General features: G+C 38.2%; 1 protein-coding gene across 1 annotated transcript in view; it reads right to left on the bottom strand.

Moving 5' to 3' along the window:
• Window positions 1-330: 330 nt before the first annotated feature.
• Window positions 331-19,064, bottom strand: part of LOC109456913 (phosphatidylinositol 3,4,5-trisphosphate 3-phosphatase TPTE2-like) — a 35,634-nt gene continuing 16,900 nt past the window's right edge. Inside the window, exons 9-15 of the mRNA XM_088793117.1 lie at window positions 15,393-15,454; window positions 13,322-13,402; window positions 9,764-9,869; window positions 5,572-5,663; window positions 2,930-3,025; window positions 2,285-2,355; window positions 331-612 (exon numbers count right to left, since the gene is read on the bottom strand). Of these exons, the coding sequence (XP_088649243.1) occupies window positions 504-612; window positions 2,285-2,355; window positions 2,930-3,025; window positions 5,572-5,663; window positions 9,764-9,869; window positions 13,322-13,402; window positions 15,393-15,454 (617 nt within the window). The 3' untranslated portion in view covers window positions 331-503. The remainder of the gene's footprint in view (window positions 613-2,284; window positions 2,356-2,929; window positions 3,026-5,571; window positions 5,664-9,763; window positions 9,870-13,321; window positions 13,403-15,392; window positions 15,455-19,064) is intronic.

Below are 19,064 nucleotides of genomic sequence, written 5' to 3'. Positions count from 1 at the left end.
ACGCTTTTTGCAGTGCTTGGATTGCAAGAGAAAAGCGTGTGCTGGGGGATGGGCACTGCTGTGTGAACATTTCTCTGGGTTTAACAGTCTTTGCTGCCAATCTGATCTTTGTTAACAGTTTGTAAATCAAATGGAGGAAGAAAATAGAAATTACCTTTCTAATCTGAAATTATAAATATGAGACAAAGCAGGGAATAAATACTTGTCCAAAAATATGTAAGTCATGAAATAAACCCAGAGCACTGGGGGTAAATCACAATATTTAAATATCTCAATTATTTTGATATGAAACTATTATTTCAAGGTTCCTAAAAATGATAACTAATGCTTTTGTGGTCTGTGTTTCCCTTGGACACAAGAACATATATACAAGAACATATGTACATATATAAAAATATAAGTATACCAGCAAGAAAATAGGTTTTGAATTTATAAATATGTGGCAGGGATTGGGAAGAACATGACTATCCTAGAAGGGGAGCTATACTTACTATAGGTACTAGCTACAACATAATGTCATCAAAATAGATTTCTACCGCAAACTCTGGACGGTAAATGTTCCATGTTTTTGCTTTATGGGGATTATCCAACTCATTTCTTGAAAGATAAAGCCTAGAATAGAAAAAAAATCATTACATTTTAAGGATCAGAAAAGCCATGCACTTAAAAAAAAACAACAACCCCAAAACTAATATTGTATGTTAGCTATATTTTTAATAAAAATCTTAGAAAAAAAAAAAGCCATGCGGTAGGGTATCCTTGTTAGAGCTTTAAAAAAGATTTGTGTTGCGGACTGTGGTTAGTCTGTGCCCCTTTTCTGTACCTAGTTAGCTTTCTATGAGCCAACGTTCCCACTTACTCCAGTGAGATGCAAAAAATCTTCATTAACAAAAACACACAGTAACAACATGTCACTGATTCTTTTAACATTGCCTTTTTATGGAATTAATGACATCTGGGTTTAATAAAATAAATTTCTATGTGTGACAGAAATCAGCCAGAGAAACTAGATGTGTATTTCAAAAAACCCAGTAGTAAAATACTGAGTGTCTTCTAAACGATGAAGTTGGCATTTTAGGCTGATTAACCATCTCATAACTAATAAAAACAGCTTTCCCAAGAAGCATAGGAATTTAAATGTTGGAGAAATCTTTAGAAACGTCAAAAAAAAAAGTGAGAAAAGTGATCTAACGTGTTGCCTCACCAATAGGAATATGGGGTTTTAAAGGAAAACTTTGCGTCCTTTAGTAAGAACCAGTTCTGAGGGGCACCACCAGCTGAAGTTCCACTCAGCTGTGTATTTGAAGAACTTTACTTGTTTAATGAGTCAACGTTTATTGTTTGTATACATCCAGGGAAAAAAAACTGGTAAAAATTTTCCATCCAATCCAACGTCCACTCTATCAAAATCCGTTAACTCTGTGCATTTTGGGTGTAGGTCAGAAGTTCTTACTGGACTTGAGGTATGATTAGATGCAGTTCAGATTTGAAAAATAGCTTAGGGTTTATGTAACGAGAGCTAGCAATTCTTGCCATATAAAATCACAACCACTTCTTCAAACCTCACCTGCATGAGGTTTTGAATATTACTTTTCCTTTTGTATAGGATGGTATGATGCCAATAACCTCACGTTTCTAGCACCACAGAACAAGTACTTAAAAATGGAGAGCTTCTAGACTCAGGAATGAGTTTCCAGATATGGTAGAAGAGTCTTTGGAATAATAATCTTCAAATCGATTACTTTTTAAAAAATGGTTCCCAATTTAGTTACTAGAAACCATTTTTAAATTGGAGACTGCTAATGATTTTTTTGAGCTGTCTTACTGGGCCTTATAACTTCTGCCCCAGATATGTGTGTCAATCAGTCAGCTTTTACACCAGCTGAAGCCCCCTCGATGACGTCTTACTCTGGCACGGAATTTGGTGGTGTTTGGTCATCAGTAAATCAACACATACCAAGGACCTGCAGTATTCACGGTACTGAGCAGACTCATGTTAACCTTCCATGGAAGGGATTCATTTGCGCACCTGAGATCTGATTATGTTTTAACTTACAACAGCCCTATGGCATGGACCTAGAGGATAATGCAACAGTCAGTCTCAAGAATAGCCATATTTTTTAAATAACCAGATTAAGATGAGTATGAATGAAGAATGATAACTTGAGGGTTTTTTGGTTTCTGTGAATTGAGCTTATTGGCAATCAGCAAAACACTTGCCATTACACGTTACACAGACATTGAAGATAAGGCTGTTTCTACTGGATTATATCATGAGCCATACCTGTTATTTTGTATAAAAGATGTATTGAACCAAAAGAAAAATGGGCAGTTGTCATAGTATCTAGGAAGATCCTAAAAAGACATGGTTTTAAAAAAAGGTTATTCTTTGTAGTAAAATTGATACCAAGAACTAATCATTCTAAAGGGATAACAATGAAAGAATTCTTATTTTTCATAAAGTAAATATTGGGAACACTCATTTTACATAAAGTAAATATTAGATTAAAATACTATTTATAATGTGTTATGTAACAATTCAGAGGAAAGAAAAATCTTCACTTTAAAATATTTTATAAATAATGGGGAGCGATGTGTTTCAAGGATACAAAACAAAACTGTGATCACAGCTATGCAGTAAAACATAACCTTTGTTTTCGTCAACATCTTCGTTTTGATATCACTTACTTGAAAAAGCAAAAGCAATACATGCAAATTGTATAGAACTTAGAAAAAAACAATGAGCAAAAAATTTTAATTGCATATGCCCTTTAAACAAACTGTTATGGACCTGACTTGTTTCTGTCTTCCTCCCTGGCTAGGAGTTGACATCTCCTTCGTTGGGATATGTAGCAAATGAATTCCCAAACAAGGATCAGTCACTGAACCAGATAAGAATAACAGCACAGGCTGTTTCTTGATTACTCACTGAAGAAGAGAAAAACTGCACTTTCACGTCGTCATACAGAAGTGGGCAGTTGAGTAGATGAATTATTACTTGATCTGTTTCAGCATCATGAGCTATCTGTGAATGAACACATGGAATTCAGAGCTATAAACTGAGCTGATGAGATAATAAGTATAATAATAAGTAGAACAGTGAAGTTCATGTTCACTTATTGAGGTTTCCTGTATTTATCAAATACTCTTGGTCTCATCGCTGCATGTATAAATAAATGTTGATCACTATTTCTGTAAAGTTGCGATAACTTTTTACATTTTTAAAAGGCCAGTATGTTTGAGGGTTATGATGGGGCACAGTTGAAAAGCATAGTCTTCAATTTTCTATTAGTTTAATCAAGTAAACATTACTGTTGAATGTGTGTCACCTGATTTTCATATGTTGGGAATACACTAAGAAGCTCAATTTTAAAATTGTTATTTTTGATACAACATGACCAGTGATGCATTGCTTTTCTCCAGTTTAAAATTGAGCTTCTTCACGGATTCCCAACATATGGCACCATAGTCTTTGTTGATAGCAGACTTCTAGATGGAGTGACCCAAGTCAGGCCAAGTTTCTGGAATGAACGACTGAAGCTATGCTAACTATTTTTGGTTATTGATTCCCCCTTGTATAATGATGCCACGTACAATGAGAAAGGCCTCTGCTGGGCCCTGTGAAAAATACAAAAGAAGGTGCAGACAGGGAGCTACACACATCGATAGTAGGATAGATAGTAGGATGGCATATAATTATGTGTCAGGCTGCATGATGAAGACTGAGTGTGCTGTTGTGTGCTTTGGAAAGGTTGACAGGAGGTATCAAATAAGAAAGCTGCGCTGAGGAGGCAGAAATTGAGTCGGGCATGGAAGGATTTGTATAAATGAAGAGGAGCACTGAAAAGAAAATCCAGTTCAGACAGGAGGCTGGTGGGGGTGGGGAGGGGAGAGGAGGAAAGACCAGCAAAACCATGAAGCAGAAATTAGAGTGTTGTGCTTCAAGGGCCAGCGGATCCAAGTCTTGGAATGGAGTGTGCAGGTCAAGTTACTGATGGAAATGAGCTCAAGTGTCATAGGGCTATGTCTTGAAAGCTCCAGAGCCAAAGAAATAAGAATGAAGTTGTTGAAGAGTACGGTGGGGGCGTTTCCGATGTGACAAAGTGGCCTCATAATTACTACAGATAACATTTATTTAGCAGTTTATAGCTCACAAAGCAACATCACATATATTACCTAATTTAATCCTCATAATACTTGAGATGTAGTCTGAGACTGAGACAACAGTATTAACTGGCTTTGACCATGGGCACACAGTGTGTCGTCTGCTCTACCTACAGCTTTTCCCAATGAGAGCAGTATTTCAGGATGCATATTGTAGGACTCTAGGAACTGCATTGTATAAGGAGAAAAAGAAATAAGGAGACCATTGTAGAAATCTAGGCATGAGCAAATGAGGTCCTGGCCTGGGCAGTGGCAAATAGGAACAGAAAGGAAGGGAGTGAAGAGATTTCAAAGGTGGAATCAGCAGGATTTAGGAGCCAAGACAAAGAGAATCAAAGACAATACCAAATTTGAAGGCCTGAGTGAGAGAATGCAGGCGCCACTTGCAGAAGCAGCAGAAAAGCTCATTTGATAGATCTGGATGGACCAATGTGCTTGAATTGTAGGAGCAGGGACTGTCCATGTTGTAGCTTCCTGCATCTGCCACACAGTGGGTGCTCATAAATACTTGTTGAGTAAGTGAAAGAAACAAAGTACAGTTGAAAGCACAGGAATGGATGAGCGGAACCAAGACATCATGTATCGAGGTAAGAACAGAAAGCCAAGGATCAGACCTGGGGGTGAGCCCTCAGTTGGGGCAGGGTCAAGAAGGGAAAGGAGTGGTGTTGGGGACGTAATAGGAGAACAAGAGGCATGAGCCTGAGAATGTTTTGAAAGTTTACATTTCTTAGACCCTGGTAGGAAGCTTTCATATTGCTTCCGAAAAGGTCTGTAGTCTTAGGTGTTTCTTCAACATTGAAGAAAACATTGACTCCCAGGTGCCATTGCTTTGGGTAAAGCAATTCCTCCCCAAATCCATTGACTCTTGCATTGCCATGTTTCTCATTGTGCAGTCCCACAGGACATCTGAGTTAGAATCAGCTGGGACATTAAGTTTAGAGATTCCTGGGCCCCATTCCAGATTTCCTGAATCATACATTTGGGGGACAGCCTAGCAATCTGCATTTTTACAAGCTCCTAGGTGATTTTCAGGCACACTAAAATTTCAGAATCAGTGCCATATAATAAAATGACCAAGAAGAAAAGACATGGCTAAAAGTGACCAAACACATGAATTTAAAACTCTGATAGATTCCTGGGAACATGCTTGGCATTTGTGGAAAAGTGAACACCAAAGTAACACTCTGAACTGAAAATATTTCTGGAAAATGCCCTGAAAAAAATATTTTGAAGTTTAGTTTAATTCTGACTTGCATCTAGACCCAGGGGCACCGAGTTGGACCATTACCAGAAAGCAACATGGCTTCTCTGTGTGGTGAGTGAGGGTTTTGGGAGGTCAACATGCTGATTTGACATTGGGTTTACAAATCAAACACCAGAATTTTCAGTTCACATGCTTTTTCTTACCGTACAATTTTGGGAAGCAGAACAGAAAAAGATAATCTTTTTCAGCATTATTATTTGTACTTTTAGATCTTTTCCATTGCCTTTTCCAACCCCTGAATAAAAATAAAAAGTTAGGCTAGTTAGATGTCTCACCAATTAACATGATGGATTAAAGAAAGAAAAAATTATCTCAGCTAACAGTATATGAATCTTGAACCATTTGGGTCTTGCATGGATTTTGTCTTTGAACAATAAAGCTTCAAGCCTAATCCTGTCTCCTAAAGTGAATTTATAAGGCTGGAAGAGAAAAAAAAAAAAGACTTATAGTTCAGTATCTAAGCTTTACCTCTCTAGAAAAAAAGAAATTAGGGAAGGTGACTGGCAACCTTTCTAGCTAATGTGTTGCTTTCTTCAGACTTCAACTCATGTTTCTTAATAACAATCTATATTCCTCTTGCCCTAGTGTAAGTCTAGATCCTAGAGCAGTCTCTGAAAATATAGGATATCCAAACAGTCCTGTGGTTTTCAGTATATGTTTACAGACAAATGGTTTCTTGCCTCTTTTTTCAATTCACTTCCTTTAGCATTTCCTCAAAGGGCTAGCATCTCAGGCCTCCAATTCATTTTTATTGCTTTCCTTTCAACCTTTCCTGTTTCATTTAAATATGTACAGAACTAAAGGTACAGAACTAAAACAAATATTCTAATAAATTCTTAATCATTCCTGATTGTTCACCTCATGTTTGTTTTGTTTTCACTAACACCATATTATTAATTTGTCATTAGGAATCATGATTCCTTTGCCTCAGTTCCCATAGTATCATTCCAGTTGCAGAACTTCTTTCTATTGATGTCTTCCAGAAATTAGTGAAATATACAACTAAACTAAGTCAAATACTTATCACGTGACAAGAAAAGGGCATCGATTTATAAGCTTAAGTTAATTCCCACATGTTAAAAAAATTTTTAATGTGTTTACATGATTTAAAAATTAAATGTGAAAAAGGCATGAAGTGAAAAGTCGTTGTCTCACCCATCCCACACCTCTTTAATTCTCCAGCCCTAAATAGATAACCACTATTATTATTTCTTTTTTCATGCATATATAATCAAATACAAATCTATATTCTCCCATAAGTTTTTACATGTATATTTTTATATATATATATATATATATATATATATATATATATATACATACACACATAAATATAAAAACATATTATTTCCCCCTTTTGTTTTACAAAAATTGTTGCATACCATTGCACCTTTCTGTACCTTGCATTTTTTAACACGTCAAAAATTTTGTTCATTAATATGGAACCAGTAAAATATAGCTAGTTCAAAGTACTGCACGTTTATAGGCAGATAAGGAATGACCGAATGAATTTACAAACAGCAATTGCATTCCTCAGATACAACTAATTTGTATTTCTATGTACAAAAATTATTTGCATTATCAATTTTCTGCAACTTACAGTGTTGTAAAATAGCTTAACAACTATGAGAGGCAGAGACAACCCTGGAAGGTACTCTAGACAAGATATTGCCGGTGTCAAAGTCTTGCCTGTTTCAAAGACTTTTCTGGCAGTCTCCCATCCCCATTCTGTTGTGATCATAACGATCTCAAAGGAAGATTATTTTTATGCCAAAAGAAGGCCGGTGTCATTAGGTTTGGCCTCATTATTTACATGGGTGCAGTGAGAATTTTAACTTAATGTAGGTCTTCTTAAGTTTGCTCTGCAAGCCTGGACCCACACTGTACTGAACAGCTACTAAGGTCACAACTTCTATCTGAAAGTTTTCATGAACAATCTCAAACTGGACTTATTAAAATCCTCTATTTTATGTTGGCCTGAGACTAGGAAACCAAACCCATGAAGCTCTCCACCAGGTTTCACCTGTAATACTTATAAAGTTGGGTGAGCTCTGCTGTTGTCCAGATCTGTGCCTTCCCTTTAAACTCCACAGAGTTTAAATAAAATTTAAAATATTAAGAGAGAAGTCAGAGTCTTAAGATATAATATCAGACCGAGACAACACATGAAATTCTATAACTTTTAAAAAACATTATGAAGCTTAGAATGTTGAGAAACTATTTCTATTCCTATCCTCATTGTTCATATTAGAGAAATGCATTAAAACTCCATGAGACCAAATGCCTATTTGCCAGTTTGGAATAGTTTAATACTCACAGAGCTTTGTATAGATACTGTTATTCCCATGGTTAATAAAGAGGAAATGGAGGCAGAGGATAAAGTCAGGTACAATACAGGCTCTCACACCACTGAGTTGGTTTTGTAGTTGGGTTTAACTTTCTGAGGGGAAGAACCTCCTCCAACAGCCGACTACGTTGCCTCCATCACTACAGAATAAAGTGGTCCAGCCCTGGCCCCACTGAGTGTGGAAAAGAAGGGGAGCAAAGCTCTGCTGTCCCCTACCTGTTCCACCTGTTGGATGAGCCTGGCTCTACCCTGGGAGGTCTGACAAGAGCTGGAGTCCCATTAGGCTCCCCTATAACCCTGTCCCTCTAATTCCCACACATCCCATGACACAGTCATGGTGGCCTTTGTAGAGGACTCTGCCATCTCCAAAGCCTTTTCACAAACAGTTGCTCATTTATATACACAGGCAGCCTCTTGCCGCAACAGGCTGTGTTTCAAGGGTCTGCCTGAACAATGTTTGTTTGGAAATCCAGACCAAAATTTCCCACAGAGGCAATGCTACTGGGTTGAAGTTGTTTTCTGAACGCAGAAATCTATATAATTTGTTTGTGGTAATCCATTAAAATTCCTCAACACCAACAAAAGGTGGTGACAATATGGTTGTGTGTGTGTATGGGGGTGGGGGGCTATGTAAATAAACTGAAAAGAGCAATTTTATATTTTAACAAACAATTTTAATTTATTTTCTGACTATGCAAATTTTAGATATATACATTAAATGACTCTTTTCTTTCTGAGTAATTGGAAGAATTGTTTAAAAAATGCATGTTTAGATCTTATTTTGTGTGACTCCTCAGAAGGCCAAACACATTTGGCACCCTGGCACCATGCCCACCCTGTGAGAGGCCCAGCATTCCACACCGTCTCATGGTCAACAATCTGGCTACTGCTTTAAGGAACCAGAAGCCTGTTCCCTGGTTCACCTCTACAAGGGACAATGAGGCCCAATTCCCTCCACGCTGACACGTCCCTGCTTTCCCACCGCCCCTAAGGGAGAGCTGTGCGGGAAGTGAGGTGGGTGATAGAGAAATAGAAACATGGGACTTTAGGCTAGCTCCTCTCCCTGCCACTTCTTTTTTTCTCTCAATCCCACAGATTGATGACCTGACGAGTTTTCCTGCCTCCTTGGTTGATGGTGGACCCCAGTCTCTCCCCTTACATTCCCAAAGCAGGCAAACAGTCAGCTCTTTTAAAGTTTATAAGGGTTTGTATTCACGGTTATAATTGGTAATAGCTAGGGGGTTGAAACACACAGCACAGAGCCCAGGTTTTTTCCCAACTCTTTCCGTGTTCATGTAGATTTAGGTAAGGAAGACCTAAGTGCTGTCCCCCTGACCCAGCCTCTGTGTGCCCCAACTCCATGATCAGCTCTTTATGTACTCATTCCTCTCCTCTGCTTACCAGCCAGGGCCTCCTTAGGGCAGAGAAACACTAGCATGGGGCCTGGCAAGTACTCGGAAGTTATTTATAAAAAAATTGTGGCAAGAAAACTCATCTGCAGTTCGGGTGTAAGACATCCTGATGGAGTTGCTGAGGGTGAGGGAGCTACAGATGGAGGGAAGGGAAAGGGAGAGACTAGAGTGATGAGAAAGAAAGGGTTTCTGAAAGGTGTTGGTGAAAAAATGATACAGGGATGCCTCTTCCAAGACGAACCCCGCACTAGAGGTAGGTATGAGAAAGAAGTGGTCTCCAGGAAGTCCACCTGACTGAGGCCAGCACATCAGTGAGAATAGGAGAAAAGGGGAGGGAATAGAGCCCCCAAATTGGTGATGCGGAAGGAAAAGAGAAGACGTATAAGGGTTGGCAATACAGCCACAGCACCACTGGGCTGATGGCGATTCCAGGGGCAGGGGTTCCTATGTGAGGAGGCACGACAAGACAGGCGTGAGTTGGCATTGTCTGTATATATAACTATGAGCAAAACTCTCCCAAACAGTCAGAACATGGGCCCTCCTGCCCAATTCTCCAATAACACATAAAGCACTTACCATGAATTGAATGAATAACAATTTTATTTATCGTCAGTCTTTTTCTTGGAGGGAGACTCAAGTTGTAGATATTTTTCACATCTGCAAAATATCCAACATATCTATTCTGGAAAACAAAAGAAAACTCAATTTAAGCGGAGATGAAGTCTACAGTCAGAATTTCTGAATTTTTTTTTTTTTACATAGAATGTAAGGAGAGTAATTAATTAAGGAAACATTTATTGAGTGCCATTATATAACTAGGCATTTTTATGGATGTTGCCTCATGACTGAATATCTACCTTAGGAAAAAACGCTGTGGGGAAGTAACCAGAAAGGAGCCAGGTGTTGGTAACAGGCTGCTATGATGGACACAGCAGCGAACCAGAACCAACAAAACAGCTACAACGTCACAGCAAGATGCAGCTAACTGCAACTAGGAACAAATCTGAGGGTGGAAGCTTGGTTGCGACTGAGTTAGAGGAAGGTTCGTGGTGTGGTGGCCAGAAGCCTCCTAGGCATGAGAGTATGGCAGATGTAAAAACTAAAGACAGAGACCTCCATAGGCCAATGGCAAACACATATTCTTCTCCTGTCTCTGCCAAGTAGAGTTTCTTCACTTTCCATTTCCCCAGTTCTATTTTTGCAAGGAGGCCCTGGGAATTCTCTTAGCCTAGCCCTTCTCCTATGGCAAGCTGCTCGTTCTTCTTGAAGAGTTCTGGTACTCAATCAACTGGACTTAAACGTTCACAGACTCTTCCCCACCCTTCAGGAAGTGTTAATAAAATTAACTGCCATATCTTCCACTGGACAGGGCCAGTAAAGAGAAAGGCTCGTGCAAGTTCTTAACTCAGAGGTGGATGAAATGTAATCCATAGAGAATGGCTAGCAGTGCAGGGTCATCATGGGATGATATCTGAGAACTGCCGCCCCACTCAAAAGGAACTCTGTCCTGGGGCCTTGCCAACACAGCTCTCAAACTTGGGGCCGAGTCCCTGCTCTGCTATCTCAGAGAATCAGAAGAGATTCTGTTGTAGCCTGAGGGATGCCAGTTCTGGACTAAAGTTAGAGAAACGGCGCACGACTGCAGAAGAAATGGGGAAGGGAAGCTGTACAAGGAGTGTCTGAAGGCGTCACATCTAACACCCCCTTGGCTCCCACCACCGGATTCTCTACCTTCCACTTAGGGCTTGTAACCCACCATGGCCGTCAAGTGGCTTGGCTTTCACTCTCCCTTCTCCTACTGCCTACAACAACAGGGGCCTGTAGCAGCAGTTAACAGAAACAACTTATACAGCGGGTGCCAAAAAAAAAATTAAAAAATACACTTTTTAAGGAAGGAAAAAACTGGATTAAAATTGTAATACTCAATATATACCGATAACAAAAGATGAATACAAGTCATGTGTATACATTTTTTTGGCACCCCTGGTTTTCAGTAAGCACTTGCTACAAAGAGACACATGGGCCTTGCCTGCAACAGGGGTAGAGAAGCCACCACTGTGTATAGCTAGAGAATAATGTAAAGTAACCTAGTCCCTAAAGGAAACACAAAGGCTAGAAGAACTGTAGGGAAGGCTACTGCAGGCTGGGAAAGGAAAGGGATCCCAGGGAAAGAGGCCCATGGAAGCAATGGCAGGTAAGTGTAAAGTGCTGACAGGCTGGGAAACAGCAAACAGTCCAAATCGGTTAGAGTGTGGGATATGTGAATGCACATAGTGGAAGAAATGGAAAAATCAAACCAGAGATCTTGAGTGCCAGGTTAAAACATTTATACCTGTTGCCACTGGGAATCAGAAGCCATTATGGATTCTGAGCATGGAAATGGCATGATTAAAGCTGAGCTGGGCTTCCGTAAGTTCATGTGTGATTTTTAACCTATGGCTTATGGCTATCTTTTTTATCATTTTTGTTTTTTTGGGTTTTTTTTGTTTTTGTTTTTGCATGGGTATGGCAGAAAAGTTTCAGGGGAGAAGGCTGAGTTCCTTTTTTCCCCAAACTAAATGTCTGGAGCCAGCAGTTACAGTGTTCTGCTAACAAGGCCAAAGGTGTCAATTCAGCTCACATCACTTCACCCAAAGGAAACTTTCATTCACAGCCACATCCATTCTACTTAAGAATTCCCAAGTTGCTCTCTCTTCAGTTTGAAGGGTAATATAGACGAGAAGCTGTGCACAGCATGGCAAATAACAGGCTTCAGAGTCTGACAAATCTGGATTTGAGCTCTTGGTTTAAAAAGTTCATTTCCCGGAACCTCCATTTCCCAATCTGTAAAATGGGAATCAAAATGGTATCCACTCATAGAGTTATTGAAAATATTAAATGAGATAATGAATGCAAAACCCTTAACATGGTTTAACAAAGTCTAGAATGTTGTAAGCTCTATAGGATGAATGTCCTGGTTTCTGCTATAAACAAATTATAAGAAATAAAAATGCCTCTCGGTGGGAAACCTATAAACTACAAGAAACTTAAGAGACACAGCAACCAAATGAAACATGTGGCCCTTGTTTGGATCTTGATTAAAACACTAAATTTTAAAAAGATTTTAAGATAATTATGGAAATTGAAACATGGACTAAACATTTGATAGTATTAAGATATTATCATCATATTTTTAGATATGATAAATGGTTTTAAGGTGTTTTTAAGAGTCTCTATGTTAGATGTCAATACTAAAATACTTGTGGGGTAGAATGATCTGATGGCTGGGATTGTCTTCAAAATAATCCAGGTTTAGAGAAAGAAAGGCGAGAGAGGGAGAGAGAAAGAGAGAGAAGAATGGGGAAGGAATGGGTGAAACAGGGTCGGCCACATGATGAAGTGATTGTTGAAGCGGTGTGATGAGTATGTGGGGATTTACTGTATTATTGTCTCAACTTTTATGTTTGAAATATTCCATAATAAAACATTTTTAAAGGAAAAAATAGGGCAATAGCATATATTTCACATGGGTTATGTAAGTATTAAATGAGATAATATATGTACAAGTGCAATATAATAGTGCATAATAGTGTCTGGTATTGAACAGGTTTTTGAAATATGCTAATTTCCCCTTTTCTTTCTCTTTCAAAATACAGTCCCCACCTCACATCTCTGTCTGTCTGTCTGTCTGTCTCTCAATCTGTCTCTCTCTCTCTCTCTCTCTCTCTCTCCACACACACACACAAACACACACACACACACGCCATTCTGTGAGGGCTGCTGAACTGCCCTAGTCAGGGGTTGTGAAGGACTCAGTTCCTCTCTACGGGAAATACATGGCTGGTGACTTCAGATAGTCTTCAGGTGTCTGGAGTCTTAGGAACTGGATCTTCCTGCTTTGGGAAGGGAATCTACTCCTGAACTCTGTAAACAATAACCAATACAAAATGGAAGGCAGGATGCTCTGGGGAGAACCCAATGCTTGCGATGCTCAGGCAGTCCTTGAGGTGTGGCTCTCAGCCTCTGGGAAGGATCAAGGTCCCAAGTGCTGCCGACTGATCACCAAAGGAGAAAAGTCTAAAATGAAACCAAATAATAGGTATCGATCTTAACCCAACTCCCCAGAGGACCCCCTTTTTTAAAAAGAACACGTACCTGAGAAGGAGTTTCTACTCCCTGGAATTTATTACTGGTGGTTTTATCTGTTCGTTGTTCTCCAAAATAACGAAGGCTGTCCTATAGAAATGGGGACAATCCAATCATGGTCCACCTGCACTTTCCTCTCCTGGAAAGTATTCTTAACGTTTCTAAGGGCACATTCGCTTCCTAAGTCAGTGGTCTTTGGGCAGACGCTACCCAAAATAACAAAATTAACAAAGCCACATCAAAAATCCATAAAGACGTGGAATTTTAGGGCTGGAAAGATCTCAGAGATCACCTGGTCTTTCTTCCTACCTTTCCATTTTACAAGTGGAGAAGACTGAGACCCAAGGAAAACCAAGTGCCCTGTCACGGAAACGTATGCAGCCAGTGAGAGACAGCACAGGCCTGGGGCGCAGGCCTCTGGCTCTCGGACTAAGGCCCCAGATCAATGGCTCTCAAACTTTTTATTTTTATAGCTACAATCCACATGAATACACCTAGGAAATACACACACACACACACACACACACACACACACACATACACACACACACAACGGAAACACAGTTTCACAAAACGATACTTACCTCTTGATATTTTCTAATCTATTCCATTTTATGAGGAAAAAAAATGCTAGTCACCACCCAATAAGCTGATTTTACACCTCTCTGATAGATTGTGATCCAGAGTTTGAAAAACACTGTCCTAGAATGTCCATTTTCATAACTTGCGTGTCTCAAATTAGAAAAAGAGAAGATGGTGGAATTAGTGTGTTGGGCACTGGGCTCAACCTCCAGTTTCTCTTAACTGTAGGCCAAGTGAGGAGCAGAGCTGCTGGGAGTGTGTCCTCTCAGAGGTAACTTCTCAGCAAGATCATGGCAAAATAAAAGACTGAGACCCCTGCTTGAAGAAATAGAAACAGCCCACCCTGTCTTCTCAGAAGTTTCCAGAGGGCTCAGACCCCACAAATATTGACTATGCTAAGATAGTAACATTTAGGAGAGACTTTGTTCTGAGTTGGAAAATGCTACCTTTTATCTCCCTAGCACCGCTACAGATGTTCAAGGTCTTTTAGAGAACTTACTTAATCAATTTTTTTTTTAATTGGGGAAGGGGAACAGGACTTTATTAGGGAACAATGTGTACTTCCAGAATTTTTTTTTTTTTTTCCAAGTCAAGTTGTTGTCCTTTCAATCTTAGTTGTGGAGGGCGCAGCTCAGCTCCAGGTCCAGTTGCCGTTGCTAGTTGCAGGGGGCGTAGCCCACCATCCATTGTGGGAGTTGAACGGGCAACCTTGTGGTTGAGAGGCCACACTCCAACCAACTGAGCCATCCGGGAGCTCAGTGGCAGCTCCGCTCAAGGTGCCGTGTTCAATCTTTACTTGCAGGGGGCGCTGCCCATCATCCCTTGTGGGACTTGAGGAATCGAATTGGCAGCCTTGTGGTTGAGAGCCCACTGGCACATGTGGGAATCGAACCAACAGCCTTTGGAGTTAGGAGCACGGAGCTCTAACCACCTGAGCCACTGGGCCGGCCCTACTTAATCAATTTTGATATTATTCTTGTGAGAAAGGAGGAAGTCCCATAATTGGTGGGAGTATGAGCAGGGCTGGACTAGATAAGACGGGCGAAGCATCTTAATCACTGAGTGTTTTTGCACTTGTATAACTTGGTCTTATTCAGCTCACCTTAATCTTGCCCCTATTGGGTACTGTCTTTATTTAAAATGTTGATATTGTATATGTCATGGATTTTTTGCATTAATTTTGTTTTTAAAAAAATATTGCATTAGAATATTATTTATCTTATATTAATTACAAAATTTTTGGCATTTTCTTAAATGTATGCCCAAGGTGAGGGTCTCACTGACCTCGTCCTAGTTCTGCCCCAGAGTAAGAGGTACTGAGGTCACCCACTAACTAACACACTTAAATAAGGAAGTATTAAAACCAGAATTTCGAATAACATCCTCTCCAATTGTAATTTCATTAAGTACCATGACTCAAAGAATCATCTTATCCTACCAGTGATGTTTCAAAACAAATTCAATCAATCGAAGACAAAGTTTTTAGGAACTTTCATACCTCTGCAGTTAAAAATATTTCATTGGCAATAAGGCAGGCACAAACCATAGTTCCAGTTCTTCCTAGAAAAGGAAAGAAGTTAGTTCAGAACCGTTGTTTGTGGTAGTACTTGGCATAAAAATACTCTCAGAAATATTCACAGTTCTTTTTGGATTGATTTTCTTTCACCTCTAAAGTGCTTGTTCAGAAAATTTCAATTCAGAAACAGTCACAGCTGTTTCACTCCTCCCAGGGTCCACCCGGAATTCTTTATCACCACGGGCATGAATGTGCGCGCACTCCTGTACACTGTTCTTGAATCACTTCTGCTGGGGCTTGCAGTTGTGGGCAGAGGCAATCACCTTTGCTCTAGGGCTCTAACGCTAAAGAGCTACTCACCAGCTAAGAACTGATTACACACCCTGGTTTTCTAACTAACATCAATGAAAGGACATGGCTAGAACCCAAAACACCATCTAGTGTTTGCAATACCCATTATTCGTTACATTTTAGTTTTTAAGTGTATTACACAATGTATATAAAAGTAGAGAACAGTATAAGAAATCCCCATGTACCTGTTCCCCAGATTCTATAATTATCATATTATATTGTTGTATAATACTTGTTTAACTTCTCTCTCTTCTTCCCTCCCTTTTTCCCTCTCTCTGTCCTACTTTCTTCCTCCCTCCCTCTCTTTCTTCTACAGCATTGTAAAGCAAACCGTTGATTTCATGTCATTTTATCCTCAAAGTCTCTTATGTTTTATTCCAATTTATATTTTTGCTCTGCCATACAAAATTTGCGTTAAAAATATGTTGCTTTTTTAAAATCTCTACAATGATCTGTAGCTTTTGTCTTACCAGCATATGCTGAACTTATTTTATGTAATTCCAAACATATCCTTTAAACTTGAGATGAACTCTATTTTCTATTCTATCATTTTTTTATATCTACTAAACTTACTTTACAACCATAGTTTGAAAACCACTATTCTAAGCCAAGTACTTCCAAAGAGGACTTTGTACCATCCCGTGCTATGATAAATAAGTTTCTTGCTAAAGGAGGCTACTGACCATTAACAAACTGGCTCTCAGTTGTATAGACTATTGATGTTTCAGTTTTGGAGGACATCTCTGCATCTCTATAATTCTGATATTTTCCCATTTGAAAACACTTTTGCAGACTCATATCCTGTGGTTGTGGATACGTACAACTGCAGACATAGTAGATGTCCATCAAGCAGATGTCTCATCCAGTCAAGTCAGGTATGGCAGGAAATTATAAAAATTATATTGCCTTTAACATTTTATTTTAACTTAAAACATAAGTGTATATTTGTTCACTAAATTTCTGATGTTGGACAAAGGTTTTAACTTTTTAAGTATGAGCCTCCCTTCCCTCTACCCCCGAGTTGGAGTTCTTTCTTGGAAAGCGCAGGCCCATGGTATAAACTATTGCATCATCTATAATTTCTAGTTTCAGATTATTTAAAGCAACCTAGGTACAGAATCCTTCTAGATTTACTACTGGTATTTTTCTCCCACTGTTTTACATTAGTCTTACTTGCATTTAAATCACCTGCAGTTTTGGTTGTAGCCACTCAACTTCATTGAATTTTCTTGAAACATTCAACTTAGGTTTCATAAAACTATAACTCTTTCTGTTCGCTCTGACATTTTACAGATCTACATAATACTTGATTATTTGACATAAGTATAATAACAAATGGAACTGGCAGACACTGGTGGAAGCAGAAACATATAGGCATACTAAAGAGAAGCTTATTAGCTGCAATTTTTCAACATGCCAATGGCTACCAATAGGTGAGTTTATAGAGGGAATATTCACAGATAAAAAGATAGTTTGCAATCATCTCAATAAATACAGGAAAAGGCATTCACTAAAATTCAGTATATATTCATAATTTTAAAAATTAAAGAGAACTAGGAAACTTCCTTAACTTGAGGAAGGGACTTTACTAAAATAACTACCAGGTACATCATATTAATGATGAAATGTTGATAGTATTTCCTCTAAAGCCAAGAACTAAACAAAGATGCCCACTACTCACTGCTTCTATTTAACACTATTACAGGGCTTAAACACGATAGTAAGAAAAAAAGAAACAAAATATTTAGAGATAAGAACAGAAGAAACAAACTTTAATTATTTGTAGAATAGGAAAATTCAAATAAATCTATAGACCAACTACTAAAACCAACTGTAAGAGTTCAGGAAACTCTTAACATAAAAAACAAAATAACATTAAAAAAAAATCAATAGCTAAATCAAGGATGCAGGTTGAACTCTCTAGAGTAATTACAAAAGGTATATAAAACAAGTATATGACTTCCAAGTTCATGGTAGTAGGTGGGAGGAAGGAATTATATTGTAAAAAATTCAATCAAACCAAAAGAAAAGATCAGTAAGGACATAGAAGATTTCAATAAAACAATTAACTAATTACCTAATGGACACAATTAGAACATTTTTCACAACAATGCATAGTACATTTTCTTTTCAAGCACACAGAAAACATTTGATAAAATTGACCAAATTCTGGGCCATAAAACAAGTCTAAACAAATTTCAAAGAACTGAAAAAAACATACGTAATATGCTCTCTGACTACAATGTAATACAACCAGAAATCAATAACTAAAAGATAATTACAAAATCCTCATATGTTTGAAAATAAGAAAGTATACTCCTACATAACCCATGTGTCAAAGAAACAAGAACAATGAAAATTAGAAAATATTTTGAACTAAATAAAAATGAAAACACTACATATAAAAACTTGTGGGATGAAGTTTTTGTAATTCTTAGAGGGAAATTTATAGCTTTAAATGCCAAATAGAAAAGAAAAAGGTTAAAAATATATGAGTTAGTCATCTATCGCAAGAAATTAGGAAAAGAACAACAAATTAAACCAAAGAAAGTGGAAGAAAGGAAACACTAAAGATAATAGTAATTCATGAAATAGGAAACAAATAAACAATAGAGATGATCAGTAAAGCCAAAAAAAGAGGTACTTTGAAAGGACTAATAAAATTGATAAATCCCTGGTGAGACTAACGAGAGAGAGAGAGAGAGAGAGAGAGAGAGAGAGAGAGAGAGAGAGAAAGAGAGAGAGAGAGAACCACAAAAGTAATGTAAGGAATAAAAAAGAAAATACTACTGTAGATATTAAAATAAGATAATATTTTGAACAATTTGATACCAAGACATTTGAAAATTTAGAGAAAATGGGTGAATGCTTGGAAAAATACACCCTACCAAAATAGGCAGAAGAAATAAAATTATAAATAATCCTACATCTAATAAAACTGAACCATAATTTAAAAACTTCTCTACAGAGAAACTGAGGCCAATTCCCACACTGAGGCCAGTGTGGCTTCATTAGTGAATTCCACCTGACATTTAAGGGGGAAAAACGTCAACTTACATGAATTCATCCAGAGAATTAAAAAAAGAGGAAATATAACCTATTTTGATTTATGAAGCAAAATTTGAAAGGAATATTATGAGAAAAGAAAATAATAGCTAACCTTACTCATGACATGGATAAAAAAAATCCTTAAGGAAATATAAAGAAACAGAATCCAGCAATTTATTAAAAAACACGCACAACAAAATTTGTTTATTACAGGAATACAAGGTTGGTTTACTACTTGATAATCAATCACTGTAA

The sequence above is a fragment of the Rhinolophus sinicus genome, chromosome 16 (assembly GCF_057876585.1).
Source record: "Rhinolophus sinicus isolate RSI-liver-muscle chromosome 16, RSI-T2T, whole genome shotgun sequence".
Classification (NCBI taxonomy): domain Eukaryota; kingdom Metazoa; phylum Chordata; class Mammalia; order Chiroptera; family Rhinolophidae; genus Rhinolophus; species Rhinolophus sinicus.
Note: the sequence above shows the minus strand (reverse complement) of the source record. Positions and strands in the feature narration are given on the sequence as shown.